Here is a 25154-nt window from a genome sequence, read left to right on the forward strand (position 1 = left end):
TATCGACACAATATTTATATGTCCCAGTGGTTACGACTACACGTTTATGATCGCCCACCCCATTTTCAATTTTGTGTATCCAACCCAGCGATACTGCTAGGCCCAGCTATGGCCAGCCCAGCCCAAAGGACTACTCAAAGTTCTGGCAGCACGCCAAGGTACAAAATCTGTGTTGGCTGATTCTGCCCATTTTGAAATTTCCTTATCTATTTTCTACATCTCTAACTGTTTAGATCTGAGTAAGAAACCAATACAAGCGAACATTTTACCTTTAATATCTATGAAATGTATCCATAATTTAGTTTACTTGAAGTGGTTGTGATTTGGAAATTGGACTGGAAGGATTACAAAACATGCGAACATGACTAGGTAAGAATTGCGAACCCTTTAATCCCTTGGTTTCCAACCGTTTTTTGCCTTGACCTGATAAGTACCGTGTAGCATTATCAGCTAACCAGAGATATACAAATGTTAGGAAAATGCGCCCGCTTTTATTATACTTCCTAACTTTTTATTTACATTCACATTCTGTAAAAGTTTTCAGGTTGTACTTAATAAGGTCTACAGTTTGGAGGCAAAGAAAAAAAACTGTAGGTTTGGTACAATAAGTACAGTACGTAGTTCCGCGATGATGGCGATGTTCTGATTAGACTGATTTGTACAGTATGTGGACGATTAAGTATTCCGTTTCATTTAAAGAATTAAGCTAATTAAGCCCTAAATTCTATATACAAACCTTTAATACATTAAGTATTATAATTAGTAGTCAATATTCAGGCGTGTAGTAAGTATGTCAACGATTTTGTCCTTTTCGACTGTTGCCAAAATTCTACAATGTGTACTGTTTCGTATTGCGAAGTCTATTGACTACGAGTACTGAATTCAGTGAAAATCCGTTCAGGTATTCGTCTCTTATTGTTTAAGCATTTGCATGAGCTTATGTTGCAGTGGTCCAGAATGATTAGGATATTCTCCTCCATGATGGAGCCGTGAACTATGCACTGGCGCGAGCAGAGACAAGATCGCGCGGCTGCATAACGATGGACCCTGTTATGAATGGCGATATCATTCTGAATCACCATCCTCCGATAGATGTGGTGTCCGCGACGATTACAGATGAGAAAATTCTGAAAATCCCGAAAAATAGTCTGTTTTCGCATCCGTCGGACTCTTTAGTCGCAGCACCACCGTCCTCGCAAATTACCACCTTTAATTTTTCCACTTCGACAAAGCTGCTAGTCCGGACAAAGCGTGTGCCACACGTTAACAGTATTCGACAGGAGGCTGTGCCAATCTCTGAAAGTATACCAAAGTCAACATCCGCTGCGGAACAACCCAGTGTCCGCAAGGAGCTGGTTGTTAAGAAAGCTGAAATTGTGAAACTGGTAAAGCTTGCCGTTTTTAACGTACATTGCTGTGTTTAGTGCGCCGCAGTTGAATGACTGTTTTTGATTTCTTTAGGCATGCGCCCTATGCCAGTTGTCCAGCGCATCTCGTTTTGGTCAGGGATCTCTTCGATCCTTCCCTGTATCTATCTCGTCTGAACAAGTTTTCCAGCTTCCGAATTCACTGAAGGAAAAGCAGCAGCTTGATGATCTCGCCGGTGTTGGCCACGAACAAATCAAATCCATTCAGGTTTGTAGCTGTCAGTTTATTAAGTATCATTTTGAAAGCGCTTCAGAAATTTTTTTCTTGCCGGTGACAGTACTGATAATTCTGGGAAATACTTAGCCTGGTGTTGGATGCGCGTCTGCACGCTTCTCCTTTTTTTCCTTGTCCCTTCCTTCTTTTTTTTTCCATTTTAACGCACTTCCTTCCGCGTTACTTGTATTTGTAATCGTGCTCAATTTTTTATTCGTTTAGCACACCTTATCTGAGGACGGTGAGTTAATGATCCATGAAAAGTGCCTTCAGTGGTCACCGGACGCACACTTCAATGCCCAAGGCGTTTGTACTAATCCAGAGGAGGTGGTGTCAAATGCCCTTCTTCAGGTAACTGGCGTAATTTGCCACGTTTGTTTTAAACACTTTTTAAACAATTTTATTCGGTCCTTTCTAAATATTTGTTTCTAAATGTTCGTACGTATATTGGAATGCTGTATAAATCAGCTTTCTTCACAGCGATTTTATGATTGTTCTGTGCTGTGTAAAATGAAGTGTATTATACGAAATACTACGGTTGTATTTACATTTTACGACGTTTTTACAGTTATGTGCGCACTGCGGCCACTACGGAGCGTCGGTCAGGTGTTCCTTTCCTGAGTGTACAGCGACATACCACTTGCCTTGCAGCAGTGCCAGCGATTGCTATCAGCAATTACCCGACAAAAAACTTGTTTGCTCATTACACTTCTCCACGCTTCCAGATCAGATTGCCCTTGATCCACTGGGTTTATGTTTTTTGTGTGGCGAGCTGGACGGGCCCGCGGACATGGGATGCGGCAGCATCAAAGATCTGTTATTTTGTCATTCATGTGGCAAACACGCTCATCCCAGTTGCCTTGGCTTCTCTGCCGAGGTTTCCCAGGCTAGAAAGGCCGGCTGGCAGTGCTCCGATTGCCGAACGTGCTGTGTATGCAGAGGTGGTGGGAAGACCGAAAAGGTTGTAGTCTGTTCCGATTGTGGTCATGATTACCATTTGACCTGTCTCGTGCCTCCTCTGGGCAATCTGCCCAAGTCGGCTTGGAAGTGTAAGTGATTGTATCATTTGCTTTTGGAATCTCCTTGCGTTCACACAGTATGGATGCGTTTCAGGTCCAAGCTGTCGCATATGTCGCTGTGGAAAACGAACTCCTGGCGCCGGTCCATCATGCAAATGGCATCATGGTTATACATTATGTGACAGTTGTTATCAGCAGAAAATAAAAGGCTCAGTTTGTCCCGTCTGCCAGAAAGCCTATCGCTTTGCGGAACAACGCGACATGCTTCGGTGTTCCAGGTACAACCTTCTGTGGTCATTTTTCATTCGGTGTCAAGGTACAGTTTGATTGTATTTCTGTGTCTTTAAAATTTAGTTGTGGAGGTTGCACTCATCGGACATGCGATGAAGAAAAACGTGATCCTCTTGAGACATACGAGTGCGTTCGGTGTAGGAAAGGCAGCCTGAATGGATACGCAGGTATGTGAATTTCTTTTAACTTGTCTTCTATGAGTGTTTCTTAATTCATGTGTTCTTAGATCCTGTAGTTATATTTTGCCTGTACGATTTGGTTTAAATGTAGCAGGTATCTTATTACATGACTGGAAATGTTTCTTCCATAATGATTTAGCTACTGCTACCACATTTTCGGCTTGCAAGCATAAATTACTCAGAAACCGTAGAACAAAAGTATGGCTCGATTTGAATCCAATTGGGGAAATAAAATGCTATTTGAAGTTTCTTATCCCTAGGGCTGGTTCCATCAACAGCAGAACAGTCTCGCTTGGCTTCACTAGCAACGAATCAACAAGCAGGGAGCCCCAGCTCATCATCAGTATTTTCCAGTTCTCTGGACGAAAGTTCTTTGACAGAACAAGGTTCTGAAGTGTCGGGTAGTGGAGGGGGAAAACCGTCAGTCCGCTTAAAACGACGACAGACAGTGCAGTCGGGAGCGAAGAATGGGAAGAAACGTTCGCGCACTCTGTCGACCTCCCTCGCCCCTCCAGTTGGTCGGAAAAGGGGCAAAGGAAAGTCCTTGCCCCTGATTATCCCGAAGTCTCTGGCATCTCCGGCCAGCGCAGTTCCTAATGGTGAAATAGTGGAGAATGGGCAGGGAGGCGATGCGGAAGAGGATTCTGTGCACACATCGACGGTTGTCATCTTCAAAACGGGCGACGACTTTATGCAGCTGCAGGACATCTGTGTGAGCTGCGGCGCCATCGGACTGGAAGACGAAGGGAAGTTGATCGGTTGTGCGCAGTGCGGCCAGTGCTACCATTCCTTCTGCGCTGGCGTGAAGTTGAACTCGGCCGTGTTGACTTCCGGTTGGCGCTGTTTGGACTGCACGCTGTGCGAAGTGTGCGGGAAGCCTCACGACGAAGGACGACTGATTCTGTGCGACGAGTGCGACATTTCCTTCCACATCTACTGCCTTAGTCCGCCGCTCAACCAGGTGCCCAGCGGAACCTGGAAATGTCGGCGCTGTGTACGGTGTCAGTATTGCGACAGTGCCAGTCCCGGTTACGGTCCCTCTGCGCAGTGGCACAACAACTACTCCACCTGCACGCCCTGTGCTTCCCTGCAGAAATGCCCCGTGTGCGAGAGTGATTATGTCGACAAGGAGTTGGTGATTCAGTGTCTGCAGTGCGATCGGTTCCTGCACGCTGCCTGCGATGCGATTATGGACGAGGACGACGTGGAGAGTGCCTTTAGCATGGGTTACATTTGCCCATTTTGTCGACCAGATAATTATCCGCCGCTGCATCTGCAGCACGTCTTTGAGGACGAAGATTCGAACGATTGCAATCCGGAAGTTGTCGAACCGAAAGCAGTGGTTACGCACAAATATGAGGGAATGCTGCTGTCGGATGCTGGCTTGAAGCATCTGAAACGCTTAAGTGTCGAGCACACAAAGTTGAAATCTCCAAAGAAGAAACACGGGAAGCTCTCAGCGCAGAATAGTGTGGATTCCCTGTTGGATGGTCTTCCTTCGCTCTCTCAGGAAAATGACAAAATGGAGGAGATATCGGGAGATGACAAGAGGAAGCGCATTCGTCGTCCACAGCGATTCGGCGTCGGAGGATTCGTGCTGCGTGGGTCTAAGCCAAAAGCAGAAAAAGAGAAAGAATTGGGGATAATGGATGAGGGATCCACAGAGTCCCATTTGCTCTCGGTAAGTATACGTAACGCTGCTCTTTAGGTTTCGCTAATGTAGTCTGCTGCATGTGTGGCTGTTTTTTTATAGAATTTCATCTGTGCATTAAGCCCTAATTGCTTAGACAATTTTTTTTGCGTTAATTCGGCTCGTCGGCTCTTTTTGTTTCCTATATTGAGTTCCTTGCTAATCGCTATCGTGGTGAAGTTACTTATTTTATTGCATTAATTTATTTTATTGTCGTTTTTTTATTGTGTTACACTTTTCAGAAGCATTATGTTTTTGTGTTTATTGTTATGGTTTTGATTTGTTGTCTGTTCGGGCAGTTTCACAATTCTTCTACAGGGAACAATTAGCCCAGCAGAAAGCCTCGATAATCACTTAACGGAACTTGCTGGTTTGGATCCTACGAAACATCCCAATCCCCAGAAAGTTAAAAAGAAAAAGGTGCAATCAAAAAAGCGGTTTCTGGTTAAAGATATGTTTCCGGATTATCTGCAAGACGCGTTTTTTGGGAAGGCATTGTTTGATAGCCAAGATTCTAGCGAGCAGTCAAGTTTGTGTGAGAAGTTATCTTTAAGCATCAGCATCGAAGATTCCAAACCAGTTAGTGTGAAGTCCGAACCTGCTGTGCGCGATGAAGTGGAAGAAAAGAAACTGATCAAGACGGAATTTGTTGAAACCTTTAAAAAAATGGTGAAAGGGTCGACTGAGAATCAGTCAAGTGAGGAAGAAGTGGATTTTCCTGACCTTACGGAAGGCTTTGACGCGTTGCTAAATCAGGAGCCCCTCGATGAAGATCTAGGGTTGCTGGATTTGGAGATGCTCATGGCAGGCACGGAACATGAGGAATATTCGAGTTCACAAGAAGACGATTCGATGCAGTCTACCCTAAAATCCACAAAAGACCAACAAGAACCCGGCTCTGTGGCGGATAACTTGGACTCTATTCTGGATTCCTTAGAAAGCGATCTTCCTCAGATGAGTAGCGAGGATGCCGAGGATGTCTTCAATAACGTTTTTTTGCCTTCCGCATTGCACGCCAGTAGCACTGCAGGCAGCGGATTGACTAACTCACGGGCACCGTTAGCTAACGGTGAACACGGATTGTCGACCTGGTCTGCTATCACGACCGGTACTGATGGGGGCGATAGTACGGAAGCCGGGAACGGTGGGCTCAAAACTCAGCAGAAATGGGAGCAGGATGAAGCTCTCGGGCCATTGGCAACGGTTTCTTCTGTACTATACGCTAATTTACAACATCCCGATTTGAAACAAAAGTTTCCAGACTTTTCCGAGCGCTATAAGCAGATACTCAAATTATGGAGAAAGGTCAGCACCAACGAACGGCAACCGTTTCTCCACAAAGCCAGGGATAACCGCGCAGCAAATAAAGCCACTAAAACTCAGCGCGCAAAGGTTAGTTGTGTAGGTTGCTTGTTAACAATCATTTCAACGATGTAAATCATTTGTATAGGCTTCGGAGAAAGTGATGACCGTGCCTGTCCCGGTGAAAGTTCCCGAACGACCAACAACCTTTGGTGTACCAAACCTTGGATTCGTATCTCCTTCTCGGTTTCAAGCAGCTGAGCCTATAGAATCTCCCTTTCACACCCCGCATGAAGAGATGCTGTATACGAATCCGGCAACTCCATCAAGCCAGCCTTCGACGCCAGGTTCGTCTGCCAGTCACGCACATCACCAACCGCAGCCTTACCATGTGGTTGGCTCCCCTGCCCCGCCCTTTTCGCCGCCTCTTGAGAGGCCCAGATCTGTGTTGCCTATGCAGCATCACGTCAACGATCCAGCATACGGCGTGCAAAGTCCGCACTCGTACCAACAGGTGCAGTCCCCACGGACTCCTTTCCCTCCCAGCTCTCCGTTTGATCCGTATGCGCATCCACCCGCCTCGGTCCAACCAGTGATGGTTCGCCAGCAATCTCACGACCATGCAGTGTTAGATGAACATGATCCATACTCGCAGCCTCCTGGAACTCCGATGCCACAAAGATTTCAGCAGCCATTTATGCAAGCCAGTAGTGAGCCTCAGTCTCCTCAGAACGGTCAGTTTTTTCCTAGGCAGCAACTGCGGGATCTACTGAATCGCCAGAATCAAGTACGTCAAAGGCAACCTGGGCCACCAGCGCAGTGGCAGTATCCCCAGCAGCAGGAAGGTTTTTTGCAACAGACAGCTTTTCCTTCACCGCAGCAAGTTCAGGAGCACAATATACGGCCGCCACATACGCAGACGTTTCCTGTGCAACGGCAAGAGTTTCGTCACCCGCCGCCCCCACAAACCCGCATGATACAGCAAGCTGTCCGAAGTGTGACCCAGGTTCCGGAGCATCGATATCCGATGCCAGCGCGCGCTCCTACTACTCAGATGGCAATGCAACGCGGCACACAGCCCAATATGTATGGAGATAATCAGAATTTAATGTATGAACAACCGCAACGCCATCCACATCCTCAGTGGCAGCAGTCCGGACAGATCGGATTAAGCAGCTCAGGTTCTGAAGCTGGTAAGTATCGTTCGTAAGGTTGTGCGAATTAATAATCCCTACGCTTTATAGTCATTATAAATAAATAATGATTGGTTTTTTTTTAAAATTAATCATCGCTTTCTTTCTGCGTTCTTTATAGGCATGTACGGAAGAATGGATTGCCCATCTCAACCCGATCTGCGAATGAATTACGTTGACAGACAGTTTGTAGCAGACGGACGGACCACGCCAGCAGTGCAGCCGACTTTATATGCGCCGGTTCGCAATCCCACTGTGACTATGGTCAGTGCGAGTCAATCTCATGCACCGATGCAGTGGTCTCAACCTCAACAACGAAATCAACAGTATCCTTCGATGCCGGGTCGACCCCCTTCTGTGATGCCCACACTAATGCAAAGCATGCCGGTTGCCACCCCGACCGCTCCATTGAATAACACACCTACAGCACGGTCAGCTAGCGAGAACACGGATGCGGAGATTAGCGAGTCGGAGCGGCATAATAATATGACGCATGAAAGTTTTCTTCTGGAGCACCATCAGCGATTGGCAGCGGAAACGGCTAGTTTACAGGAAAATATTACCAGAGTTCGTAAGCAGCGAAAGGCCCTCGCAGCACGCCAGAGACAACTGCGGAAGAACAATAGTGAGCTGAGTCCTGAAGAGACAATGGAGCTGGAACGGTTAACCAGTAATGTGGGTGCCATACAGAAACGTTTGGAAACTGTGAAGAAAGATTACAAACAGCATCAAAGCAAAATGCAAGATTTTGCTGCCAAAACTGGAGTCCAGCTACTCGTTCCGGTTACTCCAGCGCAGGTTGCTCAGCACCCAGGGGAGAAGATACCAGCAGCAGTTATCTCACGTCCTCAGCTGCCAAGCACTATGGGTGCCGTAAAGATGGACCCTCTTCATCCCAATGCATTAGGTAAAACAGCTGGTTCAATAGCAGAAATCGTGTCCAGAAGCGATCAAGACGGAAGGACGCTTTCTTTAGCAGTACGTTCTTTTACTGATGCGAACACCGTGGCGGGAAACCGGGAAGATGACAAATCCGTTGAGAGGAAAAACATACTGCTGAAACAACTATTGGAAAACGGTAGTGTCGTGCCACCAGTTATGACACTCGAAAGAAAGGATTCAGTGTTGTCCAGGGCGTCAGCAGACGAGGGGGACGAGTCTTCTTTTGGGGCACTGACACCAGCACAGCAACAGCAGTTGGCTTTGATTGAGAGCATGCCATTGACGACTCGCAAGGATAGTTTTTCGTCTAGCCCAATGCAGCTCTCGGAATTATCCGGCGATACCTTGAGCACTTCTCTTTCGCAGTTGAATTCTGGAATTAACGGTGTCAAAAAAGAAAAAGGCCAAAAGAAACGAAAGAAAAAGGCGGTTTCGGATGGTTCTGCCGACAGTACGTCAATGGATGGACTGAATGAAGCAGTGGTTGATAGCTTACTGGAGCAGCTCCGGCAGGCTGCAGTGAGTCTTTGTGAACCAGACAAATCCTCCTTGCCAGTTAAAAGCGTTTTTCTAAAACCCGAAACCGACGCGGCGCCAGTTCCTGTCGGTAAAAAGTTGGAAGATTTGAAAAAACCCCAGAAACGAATTCTTCAAGGCAGTTTCGGTCAATATGAACTGACGAAACAAGGAACGCGAAGTCGGTTCTGTGTTGGTGTCACTCGGATAACCGATGAAACGGCTTCTTTGAATACGACGAATATCGGTAAAATGCTATTTGAGGACTTGCTTCACTGTCAGAATATTGACGTTTTAGATACTGTTGCGGAGCAGGCAGAACCGGAAGCCAACAAATCTTTGGAAGCTGATAGTGACAAAAGTCCAAACAGTCCTGCAATGTCTTACATCTCAACGTCGTCATATGGTGAGAACCACTTGTTGGAACCGTGTTATGACCATTTATATAACTGGCTTGAAATCGGCTTTCCACCGGACGGGCCTCCGTCTTCGGACATTATCATTAACGAACCAACTCTGGCTGTGCATTTCGACCCAGCAACACCTGGCAGTCTGAAGGAGAATTTCACAATGGACATGGTGAAATACGAATCTATCACCGTAGAAAAGTTTGGAAGAGTATTCAAAGAGTCCGATCGCGTGAACGTCAGCATGACAATCACCGAAGAAGCGGCTTGCAGCATGGGAGTTTTCTTGCAGAATTTGGCTAACCTATTGCGAATCCCTGTGACCGACATTGAAATGACTGGCTGTGACGAATACCCAGAACTGCCGATGGAAACGAAGCCTTGTAAATACTGTCGCACCTGTGAGATTGCCCTTGATCAAGAAACGGGATTTCGGAAACGATTGTCTGATTTGCCTGTTGTTTCTCTGGTCGACAACGGTTTCCCAGTGGAGTACGAAGATGGCGTGGCATACGTTTCCTTCTGCAGTAGTACATGCATGATGCAATTTGCCATTACTAACCAGAATGTCGCGAAAGTCTCTCCACCGGCCACCGTTTCGGTTGACCATGGTTTTGACAACGGACCGAAGGAGGAAGCACGAAAGGATAAACGCGAACATTCACCAGTGAAACGTATGACACCCGTCCAACTGTTGTTGAAATCCATAGCGCCTCTGCTGAAAAAGGGAAAGAAAGGTCGACATGAATTGTGGTCACCTAATTTGTTGCAGCTGAAACGGCAGAACAGCGTCACGGACTCTCGAGCGACGCAGCAAGTAATGAATCTGCTGGATGTCGGGCTGAAAGTGACGTCGAATGTTCGGGACAACAGAGTATGTGTACTGTGTCACCTTGTCGGTGACCTTCTCCCGGATGGACAAGGCCGCCTGCTGAATATCGATGGAGAGCACTGGGTGCATTTGAATTGTGCTCTGTGGTCGGTGGATGTCTACGAAACGAACAATGGGCACTTAATGAACGTGCAACAGGCGTGCAAGCGGGGTGCGAAGACGGAATGTGTCAAGTGTCGCAAACTGGGAGCCACGCTGCTTTGCTATCATTACCCGAAGATCCGCTGCAACCAGATGTTTCACTTCCCCTGTGCAAAAAGCAGCGGATGCATGTTCTTCAATGATAAAAGCGTTCTTTGTGAAACACATAAATCAGGCGAACCCCCCGAAGACGAGTTGAAGTCCATGATCGTTCACAGACGAGTGTACGTGCATCGGGACGAACCACGGATGGCAACAAGGTTCGCTTGTTGTGTTGTTTCGAAGGTTCTGAGGTGGCTGATGTCTAACATGCGCTTTGTTGATTATTAGGGTTATTACTGCGCATGATGGACTTTACAGCTTTCGCATTGGCACGCTTATTTTTCATTCTCTTGGACAGCTTTACCACTCCAACATGGATGCTTTTCACAATCCGGACTGTGTTTATCCGGTATGATAGTTTTTTGCGACTTTTGAAGTTCGATTCGAGATTATAAATGTTCTTGTATGTGCGTAAATAGGTCGGGTATTCCATCACTCGTATCTTTTGGTCGATGCGTGCTCTGCATAAACGTTGCTTTTACCACTGCACAATCCACGATGTCCATGGTGCTCCAGATTTTCGCATTTCCGTGGAGGAAAACGGCTACGAAACCGTCTTATTAAATGGATCAACCACTAAAGGTGCGGTAATTGCCGATAATATTAATAAATACCGTAAAATCCGATATTAACGCCCTGGGCGTTTATTTTTTCAAGAGCCTCGGAAGGGGGCGTTTATTACGGGGGGGCGTCTAATTTTTCAAATGGGTAACGCGCTCATGATGTGTCAGTTTTAACAAGGTTAATATGTATGAACATTGAAGAAATAATTCAATAACCCAGACATCAGTTAGAAAATCATGGTTTAACGAGTGTGCATTAGTGGAGTTTATCTGAATTAGCAAGATGTACCACTAAGACCGTACCGACAACAGTCAAAAAAAGCGCGGCGCCGCAATTATTAGACGCCCCGGGGCGATAATTTCGGGGGGGGCTTTTATTATTTCGTGACCTACGGGAGGGGGCGTTTAAAACCGCGGGGGGCGTTAATTTCGGGGGGGCGTTAATATCGGATTTTACGGTATCTACTTGCAGGCCTGGAAAATAAGAGTCAAAATTATGGACTTTTTTATGTTCCGATTAAAAAGTCATCGGTAAGTTATTAACGAATCACGTTTTGCAGAGGTGTGGATGAAAGTTTTGGTTGCTGTTCTTGAACACCGTTCATCGACGATGATTAAAGTCTTCCCGGACTTTTTCACGGGTGACGACTTGTTTGGTCTGACGGAAAGCAACATCGCCAGAGCGATCGAATGTTTACCGGGCATAAACGAGGCCATTCGATATCAGTTCAAGTACGAGAAGGCTCGCGTTCCAGAATCGCCAGCTGTGGCCGCGCCGGTAATTCCGCATCAACACGAGAGCGGATCGGCGCGAACCGAACCGAAGTTGAGACTGGTCACGAAGCGGTAAGAAGCGTTTAATAGAGCCCGAGCGAGGAGTCTCTGTTAACCTGCTCGATCGATCCTGTAGAAGTCACAGTGATGTCGAAAGAACCAAGACGAGCCAGTCCATTTCAGAGCCCAGTTTGGCCATCATGCCGCCATCCGCGCTCACAGTTCCGCCGACGTCGGTCTGACGCGGGTGTCCTCATCCGGCGACCTTTCCTCTTATCCGTTGTCCAGTGATGTCGCCGCTAATGCTCAAGAAAATTGCAACGGTCTCAGTTTTTACCAGAAACAGACACTCAGCCATACCAAAATCAACCAGTACCGCAAAATGAAGGCAGAATGGAGAAGTAACGTTTACCTGGCTCGGTCGAAAATCGAAGGTTTAGGGTTGTTTGCTGCACGTGATTTGGACAAAAATAGTATGATAATCGAATATGTCGGGGAATTGATACGCAACGAGGTGGCCAATCACCGCGAGCGGATGTATGAAATGCTGGTACGCTTCACTCGCAGTTTTGAGGAATATTCGATTTACTTATATTTTAACTGTCTTTTATTGCAGAACCACGCAGGGATTTACATGTTTCGCGTTGACAACGAAGAAGTGTGCGATGCCTCTCGAGCCGGGGGTCCGGCTCGCTTCATCAACCATTCCTGCGATCCCAACTGCATCACGGAAGTGGTGCAGACTGACAAAAACGAAAAGAAAATCGTTATTTCTTCGTTGCGTCGGATTTTTAAAGACGAAGAAGTTAGTGCTGTAGAAGTATTTTCTGTTTGTGGTCTGTTTTTGCACGACGTTTGAAGTGTTTTGATGAGAATGCTTCCAATTTTAGTTGTGTTACGACTACAAGTTTGATTTCGAGGACGACCAGCATAAAATTCCTTGTAACTGCGGGGCTTCTAATTGTAATTTGTGGATGAACTGATCTGTTCCCAGTTGGTGATGCCTTATACGTGTGGACTGCTTTTTTCATATCCGAGTTTTCCGTTTTGTCCGTACAGTGTTCTCAGTCTTCCCGATGTCTGTTTGGATCAGACGCTTGGAATCGATGTGAATCTACTATGGATACCTGAATGACCGTCGCAAACTCACGTTTTACTTGGCTTATCCGGTTGCTGCTGCCAGTATTTGTGTTTGTTGCAGCAGAAGAATTTTATTTACCTTAGACAAGTAGGTACTGAGTTGTTTGTTTTTATCCGATACTTTTTGTTTTTAAGGGAGGGATGGGTTTTGTCATTTTTAATTTGTTTCTATAATTATTTTGTTGAGAAAGGCTATTTCGGTAATACGCGCGATTCAGAAAGCAATATATACCGCATGGCTAAATTTGTATCTTATGTGAATTTCATCGTGATCTGGCACTTATTGTTTTATTGTTGTGTGTATTTATGTGTTCGCGAACAATTTTGCAGTTCTGACAAAAAACCACTGTGTATTGTTCGCTGTCGTGGTTGAAAAACGAAAATTAAATCCTGTGAACGAAAAACGAAATTCCGAATGAGATACTTTCTTTAAGTCACAAAATTTATTCGAAGCAAACAGAACCAAACGTACTAAAACAATGCAACAGCCAAAACTACAACACACGTAAATTTTTTCTAACGGAAGCACGGTTGTGGGTATTAGTATCATTTCGCTGGTCCATTCTGAATACCCCTTGTGGGTGACATTTTCTTTTTCAGCACAATCTTTTTGTCCATTACCAGGCCTAAAGGAAACCGCAAGCGCTGCCCATCACCGCACCTTTTGATCATAATTTCGGTTTGCGAGAACTGTAACAACGATCCCGTGAACTTGCCTTCAACATGATGCTCGACTAAGACCTCCTGATTCCGATGAAAAGGCTTGCCATCAATCATGAGGCGATTGTTATCCGGAATAACATCGGCTGATTTTATTACCGATAAACTTCGGGTAGGATCTTCTTTTAACATGCGGTTAATATTCGATAGGTCGTCGTATATTTCACGCTCTTCCAATACTTCCTTAACCGAGGAAGCAAAATTGTTTCTACGTCGTTTAACACTATGGGAACTTTGAGTTGGCAGATTTGACTGGGACGTATGCGGCGGCGATCCCGGATTTCCCGATGTGTTATTGGCGGTTGGTATATCTTCAAACAATCGGGCATAATGCTGCGGTTGCATTTCTCCTCTACGGCGCATATTGCGAGTATTAATGGCAAACACATCGCATTTGCATGTAGCAAAATCCAGCGTTCTCTGCAGATCAAACTGTCGGCGATTTTCTTCGAACATATTCGTTACATGGCTCTTGGCCCTTTCCGTGCTGGAATTAGTGCGTTTCTCAATTTCATCCACATCCAGAACGTATTTCTCATTCACCACCGCCACGGAGCGCTCCTTGGCATAACGTAACTGACACAGCTTTTTCTGCGTATCCATAACGGCGATGTGGAGATCTTTCTGACATGCCTGATCACCGTAAGCATCCTTGCGAACCAACTCGTTCTCCAGTGCAGCATGCTGCTTATGGAACTTGACCAGCTCCTTGGCGTGATTGTGATCTACGGAAGTAAGACATGCCATTAAGATGTCGGCACAAAACGGGTCCAGATCAAATTTGCTGATGAGCGTCCTGGCTTTACTAACGGCATCCAGATCTGACGGTTTCTGTTCGACACGAACAGTCTCCGGTTTCTCAGTAACGACTTTACTTTGTTGTTCACGTTTCTTCGGTTCGTTCACTGACTTTTGAAGGGAAAATATGCTCCGTTTCATGTTGACCACCTGATTGCTTTTGATCTCGATAGCGGTAATCAGTCGCTTTACGTACTGATTTATCTGTTCCTCGTGATTTGGATCATCCATCTGCTTCCGTTTGCGAGAACGCGACGGCTGTGGGGGATCAGCCAGATGGGATCTTTCAGCTTTATTGACTAAATGCTGTAACGCCTTCGTTTCCGTCTCCCAGTCTGCAGTTGATTGAACAGTTACCATGTAAGTGGGAATTGTAACCACAGCCGGCACCGGCGGATCAAATATATGTTTGTACGTCATCAGCATCGCCATGTCATGCGTCGGATTGGTCATGGCAGAATGAGCATCCTGTGGTCCGTTTTCACTGACAATACTGATCGTAGCATCGGAGTCATGATCCATCTCATGTTGAAACATATCTTTATCCGGTTCATGCAGCTGCCGGAGTTTTCGTTGGAAGTCGCAGAGTTCAGCGAGAGATTTCGCGCAAGAGTCGACAATCTCGATATTGCCGGGCGATGGCAGATAGCGCAACAGCTCCAGATCTTCTGCTTCAAGGTCTTCAAATTCCAAATCGCCTACGACATCCTTCAGTGGGATAACAGACTGATTATCCACCTGGATGGTTTCCTCAAAAATGGGCTCATCAGGCACTTTCTTGGCACGGGGCTGACGTTTTCGCGGAGTGTCAGGGTTTTTCATGGACTTTCTTTCTCGGGGACCACTAGGCGCATTCCGCGGCTTGGAAGCACGCTTTGTTGGCTTGGCACGAGCGGGTGACACCTTCGGCATGGACATGTTCAGAGGCTTTTCGGTAGAATGGTCAGAATGTACGGACTGGTTTTCCGATAAACAGAACGGCTCATCTTTCGCCAGGGATTCAGTACATCGCAGAATCGCATGCAGTTCAGCTGACTCCATACACTCCTGATCACTGACATTTGCCAGAGTCCTGAAAAAATAAAAACTAACTTAAAACGCACAGCATATTCGAACTGCAGCAAATCGTCTATCAAGATTTTTTAGTTTAAAATGCTTAAAATGTGACAGTTATAAGGGTAACAATTCTTTTAACAAGAAGTCATCTGCACAATGACAAAGTCAAGAAGGTGTTCCTTTTTCAACAATAATAACCAAACATAACGTCATATGAATGCAGTGCACTGAGTACATAGTACTACATACCGTAGAGGAGCACAATCGCCATACCAAAATGAATAATTATAGTACTTCACGTTAGTGATCAGCCTTACGTAAGGATGGTGCAGAAGCAAAACACTCAAAAGCGAAGTCGCAATTGCAAATGCCTGGTAAACTCAATAAAACAATGCGCCTTGCTTTATTGAGTTTTACTGAGCTGTTGTCTTCGCTTGCGAAGACAAAAGAGTCAAAGACTCTCGATCAGCTAATTTCGGATAGAGTAAACTGTATAGCAGAACGAGAGCAAGCGCAAGTGCTGCTTCGAACCTTAGCCTGGATATCATACTATTGACGAATCCAGTACCTTGGATTCCACATCAGTTCATTAAAAATTCTATGGATAACCTTAAAAGATGAATTTCTTCCATTTACCTGGCTCGGGACTCGTCTGAAAACGTACGCGGAGCATAAGAAACTAGCACAGGCATGTGCGCAGAAATCAATCTGAAACAGCAGTACACCGAGTTGATGAAACATCCTCGTAGTTATATCGCGGAACCAAGATACATTCTTACCGTTCATGTAGGTTATCCATGTCAAAAATGTTTCGGAAGCCCAAGAGAGTTGTAAATTTGATGTAACAACGCAAGTCACAAGTTAACAAGTACGTACTCCTCAGCTAGCGTATATATATAATTTCCAAGATTTCGACAGCGATGGGCGACCAAATTGTCACATCATGGATCGGAACGGCATGGATCTTTTAATAGTCTATAACCTGTGAACAAAATTTCGTCCTACATCGAAAATACGCAGTAATCGAGAACCGCAATCAAACACAGAAACATTTGCGAAGCTCCAGATTTAATATTAATTATTTAATCCTTTAAAATCAAACGACCGTAGCTCATAGAAATCATATTAAATCGTGAGCCGTGAGGACTGATACTGCTGACGATGAAAAAACTAATCATTCAATTGCCATCACGGTACGGTACGACGCACGCTGTTGTATTGTGCAGTGGTACAGTACTTGGAGCATGCCATGCATGCTACGGTGTTGCATGATGATGTACGATATTTTAAGAATGAAAAAATAGTATATAATACAGTAATTTCTTACAGAATAACGTTTTATTATTATCATCATTAATAATTTTTTTCTATAAAGCTAGGATTTTAGAACTGATTGTTAACACTATTATTTTAGTGCCAGAAAAATGCGAGCTTTTATATAGGCCCGTTAAACTATTGAAAACAGGAATAATAATTTATTATTACTAAACAAAATTTAGCGATATTTTGAATACAAGATTAAATATCGCCTTAAACGCTCGGCCGTAGAGAATACATTGCAAACTGCATAACTTGCAATTAAGGTTTTTTTTAATAAGTTGTGCTGTTCTTGCTTTTCGGACACATTATTAATTTATGTATAATATAGATATTATTATACTATAAATACGGATACATTTTCGAATTTATCAATATGATTTAAATAATAATTTATTGATTTACAAGCCTAGAACGAATGAATATCGGCTTCTAATATTTCCAGATAAATATTACTATATTTTCTTTTATGCGTATTTCGGAACGCGATAGTTACGGTAGAACTCCATGACGAAAAGCTTTTTCGGAAAAGCAATATGGAATATATATGGATTCGATAGCCTGGGTTTGAAGTTTGATATAGCTTTCTACTTTGTAACCACAGGTCATCAATAAACCATCGTATGAGGCTGCCGCCGGTTACAGGAATGGGATATATCCGCACATGCTATTATATTGAATCTACCTACAATTGCAGTTATTGCACAGATCTATAGAAGTACTTGCTTATTATTTATTACTCATGGCCGTACTGGATGATCTGGATTCCAGGTTGCAGCGTACACCCGTATTGATTGATTCGACATGTCGAGCTGATTCGATGGAAGTCCTAAATCATGGTTGTAAAACAGAGAGCCTATCTACGTACATATATAGATATTATAATATAATACTGTATATGTACTGTATGCTGGTTTAAATGTACTTGTACATCGACAATCGACATGCATGTATTGCATTTCATTCCACATTGTTCAAGACTAAAATTTAAGCACAGCATTTTGAAGCGGCAGTACGTTGGCATTGGTAAATATCGGAATTGGTATTTTTTCGACTAGCTGGTTATGGCTTTGGATGAGGGCAAAGTTGAGCAGTATTACGTTGGGGTAATAGTAGTCCTGGGGATCGCTATCCTGGCCGTGCTGCAATGGGTGTTTAAAGGACTAGTCAAGAACCAGAAGCCTCATCAGTACTAGTACAACATCGTCATAAAGAAGACGGCTTACATAGTGTTGACGAAAACTTGATTTTTTCAATGATAACGCGATCACGGTGAGTCTGTAAATGTGCGATACCGCGATGATAGCTTATCCAGGATTCTGCTATCTATTACTGATATAGTCATTAAGAAGCTACTTATCAAATTATTCACTTGATGTGTACGCACAACTGACAGCTCCAGAAAAAGTTATGGCTCAAGAGCGCCCATTAGGACCAATATTCGAGGATCCAGACGAGCACAGAAGTGACCAAACAAAATCCAAAAAGTCTCGTTCGAGGGATAACAGTTTCTCGGAAGACGATGACAGTATTGGATTACCGGCATTTCAGTCTGCGAAGCCCAATAAGATCACTTTCCCCAAATCATCCTTCAATAACTTCATTCACTACACCAATAAACCCAATGAGAACGCGGATGCAGATACAAACCCCGCTGAGCGTGATGCCCCCTCCATGACCTTCTCCCAGAAGAACACGGTGTCTATACCGACCGCTGATTTACTGGGCGACTTGGACAACACACCGAATCCTTTCTCGACAAAGCCTAACCCAGCGTTAAATTTTCCCTTAAAGTACGATTATTAATTTTGTTGTTACCGCCGCCGGTGTTATATATATTTTTTCGATAACGTGATGCATCTGATTCATCATCACGAACTCATCAATTGATTTTTAGGCCATCGAATTTTGGTGTTCCAAAGCGTATGACGCGCATAGTCGACTTTCCTGCACATGACCAGGTTAGCGTCAAATCAGCAGCCCCTTAAATTTTGCTTACATCTCATTCTCGATGTGTCGATATGAAGTTGTCTCGTGACCTTACACAAAGTTGTACCGCCGTTACCGATCAGCACATAAGGTGTTTCTCTCTTTATGCAACCAGGAAAGTGACCCGGACAGTATAGCGGAAGTTGGCGGACTGGATAGCGATAGTGCGGAAGAACTGCCACCCGATTCGCTGTCACCACGAAGAAGTCCTTTGCGAGAAAACGCAGAGGTGATTTATCAGTGCTATGTCATATACACGCAATGTCCTTTTGCACCCCTGATCAGATTCTCTCTCATGACTAAAATTTCTCAGTTTAATCAAACCAATTAAAATCGTAGACTGAAGGTGTGAATGAAACCCCGGACAAGATTTCAGTAAATGTTGCACTGGGACCAGACGATCGTGCGAATATCCGACCGCCGGCTGAGCGTCCAGACATGCCGTTTTCGATCGAAAGCTGGCAGGAGAGAAGGTGCAGCTGATTAGACCAAAGTGTTTTCCACCAGTGTTGCCTGGTCTTTTTAATAAAGAACGTTCTGTCTTTATTTCTGATAAACATAATCAATCGTTTCCTATCATTTGAAGGTTCAGTTCGACGATTACGAAATCCCAAGTGGAGCAATCACCGTCCGCGGCAGTTAATCATACCGGGCAGCCTTTGTCTCAGTACGAGACTTCACAGTTGGAAGTGGAAATTGTGCACTTGCAGACCGCCTTGGCAGCCGCCAATGCCGAAATCGAGGATCTCGTTAAAGCCGTGCATCATAAAGACCAGAACGTTATCGAAGCGCAGGAAACTATCAAAAGGTAAAATTAATTCCGTACATCGCTTTTCAGATTATACAATACACTGTGTTAAATCCTGGAGCCTGGAGGTTCTAATTTCTACGAGTAATTTGTACGTGCGTACAGGTTGGCAGGAGGAGTAGACCGACGGGAGTCTTTCGAAAGGGGACAGCGCGTAGAACGAACCATGGGACGTTTAAAAGAACTAGAAGACGAAAATGAACAGTTGAAAACGGATAAACAAAAACACCAGCAGGAGAACGCTGCCTTCAGAGAAATTTTGCATGATATTGAAAAAATTCTGGGAATGGATACTGTTCCCGCCGATGATCAGGTAATTCAATGTTTGGCGAGCTTACGACCACACTACTTATTCAGAGTCGGTTTGGTGAAAATTATTATTATAAAATTATCTACCTTTGTGTATATTGCACCAGCCAGTTGCCGCGCGCGAAAAGATATGACCTTTTACCTGGCACTTTTGTCTCTACTAGGAGCTGTTAATCCATATGAAGGCGCGGATTAACAACCTCGTAGAAACCGAAAGAAAAACTTCGGCAAAGCAGCTGAATAAAGCGGACAACATGGAAGACTGGGACATTTTTCAACACGAAGCCAGCAGCCTTCGAAGAGCTTTGTCCATAAAAGATGTTAGTACTAATCATAGTTCTGTGTAACATAAGAAAACTGGTTACAAATGGAATTCAAATTTTGATGCAATACGCATCTCTGTTATAAAGGAACAATCGGCGCAAAACGAAAAACGTAGGATTCAACTGGAAGAACAGAGAAAAAAAATGGAAAGCGAGTTGGTAGACTTGCAAACCAAAACCAAACAGCAAGAGTAAGTACTAAGTACTTTGTCGCAGGACCTTTACTACAGTACCTAAAGTATCGTGCTTATATGTTTTCCAAATTTTCACCTTTGGTTCGTACTGCATATTTGGTGCTAATATTGTATTTAGGGAACTGAACCATTTGGTTGCGGCAGAAGCCCGAACATTATCTGACGAACTCAAGCACGCTCATGCTGTGATTGAGCGCAAAGATGCTGTAATAATGGAAATGGGTCACCATAATTATGAAAATTTGGTAAGTGATTAAATAATGTTATTAAATAATGTTAGTATGCATTAATTCTGTGTTTTATCTTTATGCGAGTGAGGTCCAGTGCGATACGGAAGCATGCTTGTGACAGTTGGGCAATGACACATCATTTATGCAGTTTTAATTCTCATACTATGCAATATCAAGGGTCTCGATTGACCTCAGTTTTATTTTTATTAGAATGGGAATGAACTCCATCATAATTCCTTCGACAGTGTGCTAGAACAGAATGCAAATTACACGGCCCTGCTGATCGAAAACACGGACCTCAAGGTGATTATGAACAGTTCGGTACTTAGGAAGTAGATTTTAACCGTTTCTCGCAATCATAATGGTGGCATTTCACACGGTTTTTGGTTTATCTAGGCAAAATTGACCGCTGTTTCGCAGCAGCTAAAAGATTCCGGTCGGTAAGTTCAAATAATACCAGTTCGTAGGGAAACGCTAATAACTAAGAGTGTAGTCGCTGACCCTTGTCCACTTGTCCATTGATTCAAATTTTTTCAAAAGAACGGATGCGGATTTTCCATACGAACCTTCGGTACGTCCTGTCAAACTGCATTTTGTGATTTCTTGCAACAAACGTGGAAGCAGAAGGAAGCTTTGGCAATTATTTATTTACAGACCTCTGTTCAGCCAGCGTCAGGAAGGCTACATAGCCACCGTCCTGACCTTGTTTCAGACAAGCAACAGCTCGAGCATCGGAATGGTACACGGAGTGCTCGGCGGGAACTTGTAGGTTCATTTATACCTACAACAAGTCGTCAAACTTAAATGTTAATTGATTTGAAATTTGTTCGGGTACGCTAGCGGATCGTAAACGCTGCATTGGCACAAGTGGTATCGTCAGCAAACACTGCTATCAACCATCTCAAGGCCGAGAATTCGAGTCTCTTTGCTCGCATTGGAGAGTTGGAACGCACAGACTCACAACATCGTCAAGAGATTTCCGATAAAAAACAACATATTGATCAGCTTCTTGTGGAGCTTAGCACAGCTCGTGCCGCCCTACAGTCGTCCAACCAAATGCACATTCGGCAAGACTTAGCGCGCCAAAGGTCATCGATCGAGCAAGAATGGAGCGTAGGTACAGTTAAGTACTACACGACACAGGTGGTAATATTGACAATTTGAGCTTCGTTCAAGCTCAAAATCATGGCTTAAATCTTCTAATACTGTAATTAAAATAATTGTTGACAATTTCTTCATCCTTCCTTTGAACGAACGCGACTTTTTCCAGGGTCTTCCACTCAAAGATAGCATTTTCGGAGAATTTAGCGCTATCATTAAAGAAATTTCAGCGGAACGACTTCAATTACTCCAGTCGGTATTATCACAGCAAAGGTCAACCGATAACCTTGCCGAAGTTCAACATGATGTCCGTCACCTACAGAACAAATTCGATTCAAACGTTAACCAGATACAAAGTGGACAGGATAAACTTTTGACCTTATTGCAACAGTACATAGTGAAAAGCAAATCTGATGACGCCAGAATTATTTCCGATTACCACGATCATATAATATCATTACAAAAGATCGTCACCGAGAAAGATATGGAAATCCAAAATATGAACGATTCCTTGATGCAGTACAAGCAAAATTCTGAAGCAAGCTGTGAAACTGGAAAGCGCCCAGAAATTGGAGATCCAGTAACCACAAGGCCAAAAGGTCACGATTTTCAGAGTACCAAGAAAAGCACTACAGCAAGATACCACTCGTATAATGACTGGGAAACTGATTTGCCGGAAGGTCATGCCGTATTAATGCAGGCGGCTGACTTAAGCGGTTCAGCTGTTACAAAGGAGAACAACAAAACCAGCTCAGATCGGCACATTGTAAGTGGCGGAAAAAGTGGCAATACATGATGCGCAACACAATAATTGTGTGATGTCTTTCAGCACATGCAACAAAATAACGTTTCGGGGACGCTTTTATCGGCGTTTTCAGGTACGTAATAAACGACTCAGTAGTGTTTGGTGGGTTGGCAAAGTGTAAAAAAGCAACTATAAAATTTTGTTTGTTAATAAAATGCACGATGGAAACACTCAGCTGATTTTTTCTATTTTGTTTTGCAGAAACCCTAGAACGGCCATTTTTTCCGCATGGATCTCCAGAGCTGGATGTGAGTTACATACATTATTCCAAAAAAAATTTGAACACGCGGACAACCAATCAGCCAGATGCAAATCAGGTAATACTCGTAGTACGGAGATGAGTCAAGCAAAAATGAATTACGTGCTTCTAGCCATTGATTGTTTAATGGCAGTAGTCTTCGTTATTCGCGAAATTTTAAATTTAATGTATTTCTGTGTCATGAAACATTGTGTTATCACGAAACAGCAGCACTTAATTTTACTTTTAATTCTGCTAAGAAATCTGACAGGGTCGCAAATTGCACGCTCGACGATAGATCAGTGAATAAAATTCATTCATAGGTGGAATTATATAAAAGAAATTTCATGTCGAAATTTGAAAATATCGAACCGGAGAAGAAATTCGAACCATCTGACTCCAAGGAACAAAATATGGATAAGTGGATGCCTAAGATTCCTCTCCACTACATTAAACTTGAGCTTCCCAGAGTGGATTACGCGAGTATTCGTCAACGCAGCGTGATGCAACTTGTAAGCTTACAAGCGACAACTGAATGCTAGAAGCTTCGAGTGGCTATCATGGATGCGATAAAACAACTGACATATCGTATAAAACATGTGCTTTTTTGCACTTTACAGGAACAGCTCAAACATCTCTCCGACCGCATCGAAAAAGCTAATAGCCGCTATGCCAGTTATTTGCCAAAGAAAGCTCAAACAATGCTATGATTGTGACCGCTCTTTGGGATCGTGTACAATGTACATATAATTATTGCTTTTTACTGTTTCCACAAATTAGTGCGATTTGGACCGTGATACCGGTGACCGGTGTGTAATACGAGATCTTTCGTATATCTTTCTGATTTTTGCTTTTATTTTGTGTGCGCAGCACACAATCTATTTCTGCTTTTTTTTGTGAGCAGCAACATCTGTCGCGTATTATACACGTGCCTAGTCACATCCAATAGCAATTTTGTATAGTTTGATTAATCGCTTGAATTTACTAAAACCGACTGTGCTAAAACGGCATGCCGCATACATAGAAAACGTTTTTTCTCGCAAACGACTTGTGTTTCTAAAATTCGCTTGTTCTGCCTCCGGTATACGGTCAAATGCGCGTACAACTGTATTTCATGTCATACTTCTAACCACCACAATAAGACGATGCAATGTCGATAGTTCGACCCGCGCATTTCAGGTTTTCAGAATTTTCAAACCACACATGTATCTTACAGGAATAGCCTGCAAAAGCTGAATTCCAAAATTAATGTTGTTTAAATATCATGGTTCGTTTACCATAGCACTACGAAAGCAGATCAATGAAACATATCACATGGCCCGAAAAACTGTAAAAATAGGATACGCATGCTTCTTATGGAATATCGAAAATATCTCCCGCGAAAGTCATCCGAAAATATCTTAAGATTCCTAGATTATGATATGCCGACCAAGAATTCAAAAGCGGTTGTATATTTATCCTAGTTTAGTAGTTAGCAGCAAATGGGGTTTATAAAGTGGATACATAAGAAGCGAGCATTAGCAATTTCCGGTTTTGATGCACAGATCAGCTTCTGTATGGTGCCGGTCACTATTTCCTGCAGTTCCTCAAAGCGCCGCAACAAGATCCACCGTACGGCATTATGAATGCCTCAAAGGCTGCTCGCCGGAAGTCTGCCATACACTTGGCGCTAAAGTAATGCAGTTTGCTTCCACGGCTCGATTTTTCACTCCCTGCAGAAAAGACAGCTGGTTGACTGAGTGTGTCCTTTGCTTGAACTCGCACTACAATGGCTTTTAGCATAAACATCCATAAAGCTAGACTTTATAAGAAACTGCATGAATAGTATAATGTTATTTCAGAACGCAGCTGCAAATAGCGGCAGTATTACGGCACCAGCGGCTGTGCTCGAGCAATCGAATTTCACACATGCAGTGAACAAATTGGAAGTTTCGTTGCTGGATCCCGCAATTCTAAAGCCGACAATGCGGCATCAAATCACCACCTCATCAACAAAGCTTAGCAATGTCCATCAATACAGCTGCTCAATCATACAGGAAAAAACGAACTAATATTGTCCTCTCGTAATGACTACACTCATTACTTATACATTGAATAACATACAGTATACACTGATTTGTGAGAACTACAGCATATTGGAGGCCGCATTCTAGAAAGAACTCGGCACAGAAACTAACTTAAAGCGAATATTGACAACCCTTTATGCCACAAGCTTTAACTTTAACTCGTAGTAAAGCGCATGGTTTATATTAAAAGGTAGTTGTTTTTTTGTGTAAGCGAAATACCTGTTTTTTAGTTTTAAGCACGCTCAGAAGACTAGTAAATAACAATATAACTTCCGTTAACCGTTGCATTTATTGCAGACAATAGTCATCAATTTCTAACTGAAATCGGATGTTTTGACCGGCGGAAGTCCCGCTGTGTCACCAGAGCAATAATAACTAATAAGAAGAACAGCTGAACATTAGAGCTTG

At 43.8% G+C, this 25154-nt stretch overlaps 3 protein-coding genes across 10 annotated transcripts; 2 read left to right on the forward strand and 1 right to left on the reverse strand.

The window, feature by feature from the left end:
• The first annotated feature begins 207 nt into the window (after positions 1 to 207).
• Positions 208 to 13185, forward strand: LOC129588222 (histone-lysine N-methyltransferase 2C-like). Of its 3 annotated transcripts, XM_055482386.1 has the most exons (18): positions 208 to 369; positions 949 to 1385; positions 1462 to 1635; positions 1864 to 1992; positions 2210 to 2690; positions 2755 to 2938; positions 3015 to 3118; positions 3391 to 4811; positions 5139 to 6212; positions 6271 to 7315; positions 7437 to 9020; positions 9072 to 10473; positions 10544 to 10664; positions 10735 to 10897; positions 11439 to 11724; positions 11836 to 12202; positions 12269 to 12457; positions 12543 to 13185. In XM_055482386.1, exons 2-18 carry the CDS (start codon positions 1041 to 1043, stop codon positions 12633 to 12635), a joined length of 9162 nt encoding a protein of 3053 aa, XP_055338361.1. In that variant the 5' UTR covers positions 208 to 369; positions 949 to 1040; the 3' UTR covers positions 12636 to 13185. The 3 variants fall into 3 exon arrangements, with proteins under 3 accessions (XP_055338361.1, XP_055338360.1, XP_055338362.1); XM_055482385.1 differs by having other exon boundaries at positions 7437 to 10473; XM_055482387.1 differs by lacking the exons at positions 12269 to 12457; positions 12543 to 13185 and having other exon boundaries at positions 7437 to 10473; positions 11789 to 12033.
• A 54-nt stretch (positions 13186 to 13239) lies between these two features.
• On the reverse strand, positions 13240 to 17551 carry LOC129588150 (uncharacterized). Its single transcript, XM_055482270.1, has 4 exons — positions 17424 to 17551; positions 16146 to 16348; positions 16003 to 16074; positions 13240 to 15382 (listed from the first exon to the last, which is right to left on the reverse strand). The coding sequence occupies exons 2-4, from the start codon at positions 16163 to 16165 to the stop codon at positions 13339 to 13341; spliced, it is 2136 nt and encodes a 711-aa protein (XP_055338245.1). The 5' UTR covers positions 16166 to 16348; positions 17424 to 17551; the 3' UTR covers positions 13240 to 13338.
• LOC129588148 (kinesin-like protein KIF16B) lies at positions 17188 to 23844 on the forward strand. 6 transcript variants are annotated; one of them, XM_055482265.1, is made up of 21 exons: positions 17188 to 17401; positions 17742 to 17955; positions 18080 to 18476; positions 18581 to 18644; positions 18788 to 18901; positions 19012 to 19145; positions 19259 to 19480; positions 19586 to 19793; positions 19954 to 20109; positions 20200 to 20303; positions 20425 to 20551; positions 20747 to 20839; positions 20933 to 20976; positions 21077 to 21107; positions 21191 to 21301; positions 21377 to 21658; positions 21807 to 22403; positions 22467 to 22515; positions 22644 to 22759; positions 23004 to 23192; positions 23301 to 23844. In XM_055482265.1, exons 3-21 carry the CDS (start codon positions 18094 to 18096, stop codon positions 23388 to 23390), a joined length of 3114 nt encoding a protein of 1037 aa, XP_055338240.1. In that variant the 5' UTR covers positions 17188 to 17401; positions 17742 to 17955; positions 18080 to 18093; the 3' UTR covers positions 23391 to 23844. The 6 variants fall into 6 exon arrangements, with proteins under 6 accessions (XP_055338240.1, XP_055338238.1, XP_055338239.1 ...); XM_055482263.1 differs by lacking the exon at positions 17188 to 17401 and adding an exon at positions 17406 to 17522; XM_055482264.1 differs by lacking the exon at positions 17188 to 17401 and adding an exon at positions 17456 to 17547.
• Positions 23845 to 25154: the final 1310 nt, after the last annotated feature.

The sequence above is a fragment of the Paramacrobiotus metropolitanus genome, unplaced genomic scaffold (assembly GCF_019649055.1).
Source record: "Paramacrobiotus metropolitanus isolate TYO unplaced genomic scaffold, Prichtersi_v1.0 Parri_scaffold0000028, whole genome shotgun sequence".
Lineage (NCBI taxonomy): Eukaryota > Metazoa > Tardigrada > Eutardigrada > Parachela > Macrobiotidae > Paramacrobiotus > Paramacrobiotus metropolitanus.

What these genes read in the sequence shown, in the direction of transcription:
- LOC129588150 (XM_055482270.1), bottom strand. Translation starts at nt 16,165, where the DNA reads ATGGATAACCTACATGAACG. An exon ending in ATGGATAACCTACATGAACG is followed by an intron (nt 16,075 to 16,145) that starts GTAAGAATGTAT and finishes CTGCTGTTTCAG; the next exon opens with ATTGATTTCTGCGCACATGC. An exon ending in TCAGACGAGTCCCGAGCCAG is followed by an intron (nt 15,383 to 16,002) that starts GTAAATGGAAGA and finishes TTATTTTTTCAG; the next exon opens with GACTCTGGCAAATGTCAGTG.
- LOC129588148 (XM_055482265.1), top strand. Translation starts at nt 18,094, where the DNA reads ATGGCTCAAGAGCGCCCATTAGGACCAATATTCGAGGATCCAGACGAG. An exon ending in GAGCTTTGTCCATAAAAGAT is followed by an intron (nt 20,110 to 20,199) that starts GTTAGTACTAAT and finishes TCTGTTATAAAG; the next exon opens with GAACAATCGGCGCAAAACGA. An exon ending in CAGCTAAAAGATTCCGGTCG is followed by an intron (nt 20,977 to 21,076) that starts GTAAGTTCAAAT and finishes TTTTTTCAAAAG; the next exon opens with AACGGATGCGGATTTTCCAT.
- LOC129588222 (XM_055482385.1), top strand. Translation starts at nt 1,041, where the DNA reads ATGGACCCTGTTATGAATGGCGATATCATTCTGAATCACCATCCTCCG. An exon ending in CAGCTCAGGTTCTGAAGCTG is followed by an intron (nt 7,316 to 7,436) that starts GTAAGTATCGTT and finishes CGTTCTTTATAG; the next exon opens with GCATGTACGGAAGAATGGAT. An exon ending in GAACCACGGATGGCAACAAG is followed by an intron (nt 10,474 to 10,543) that starts GTTCGCTTGTTG and finishes GTTGATTATTAG; the next exon opens with GGTTATTACTGCGCATGATG.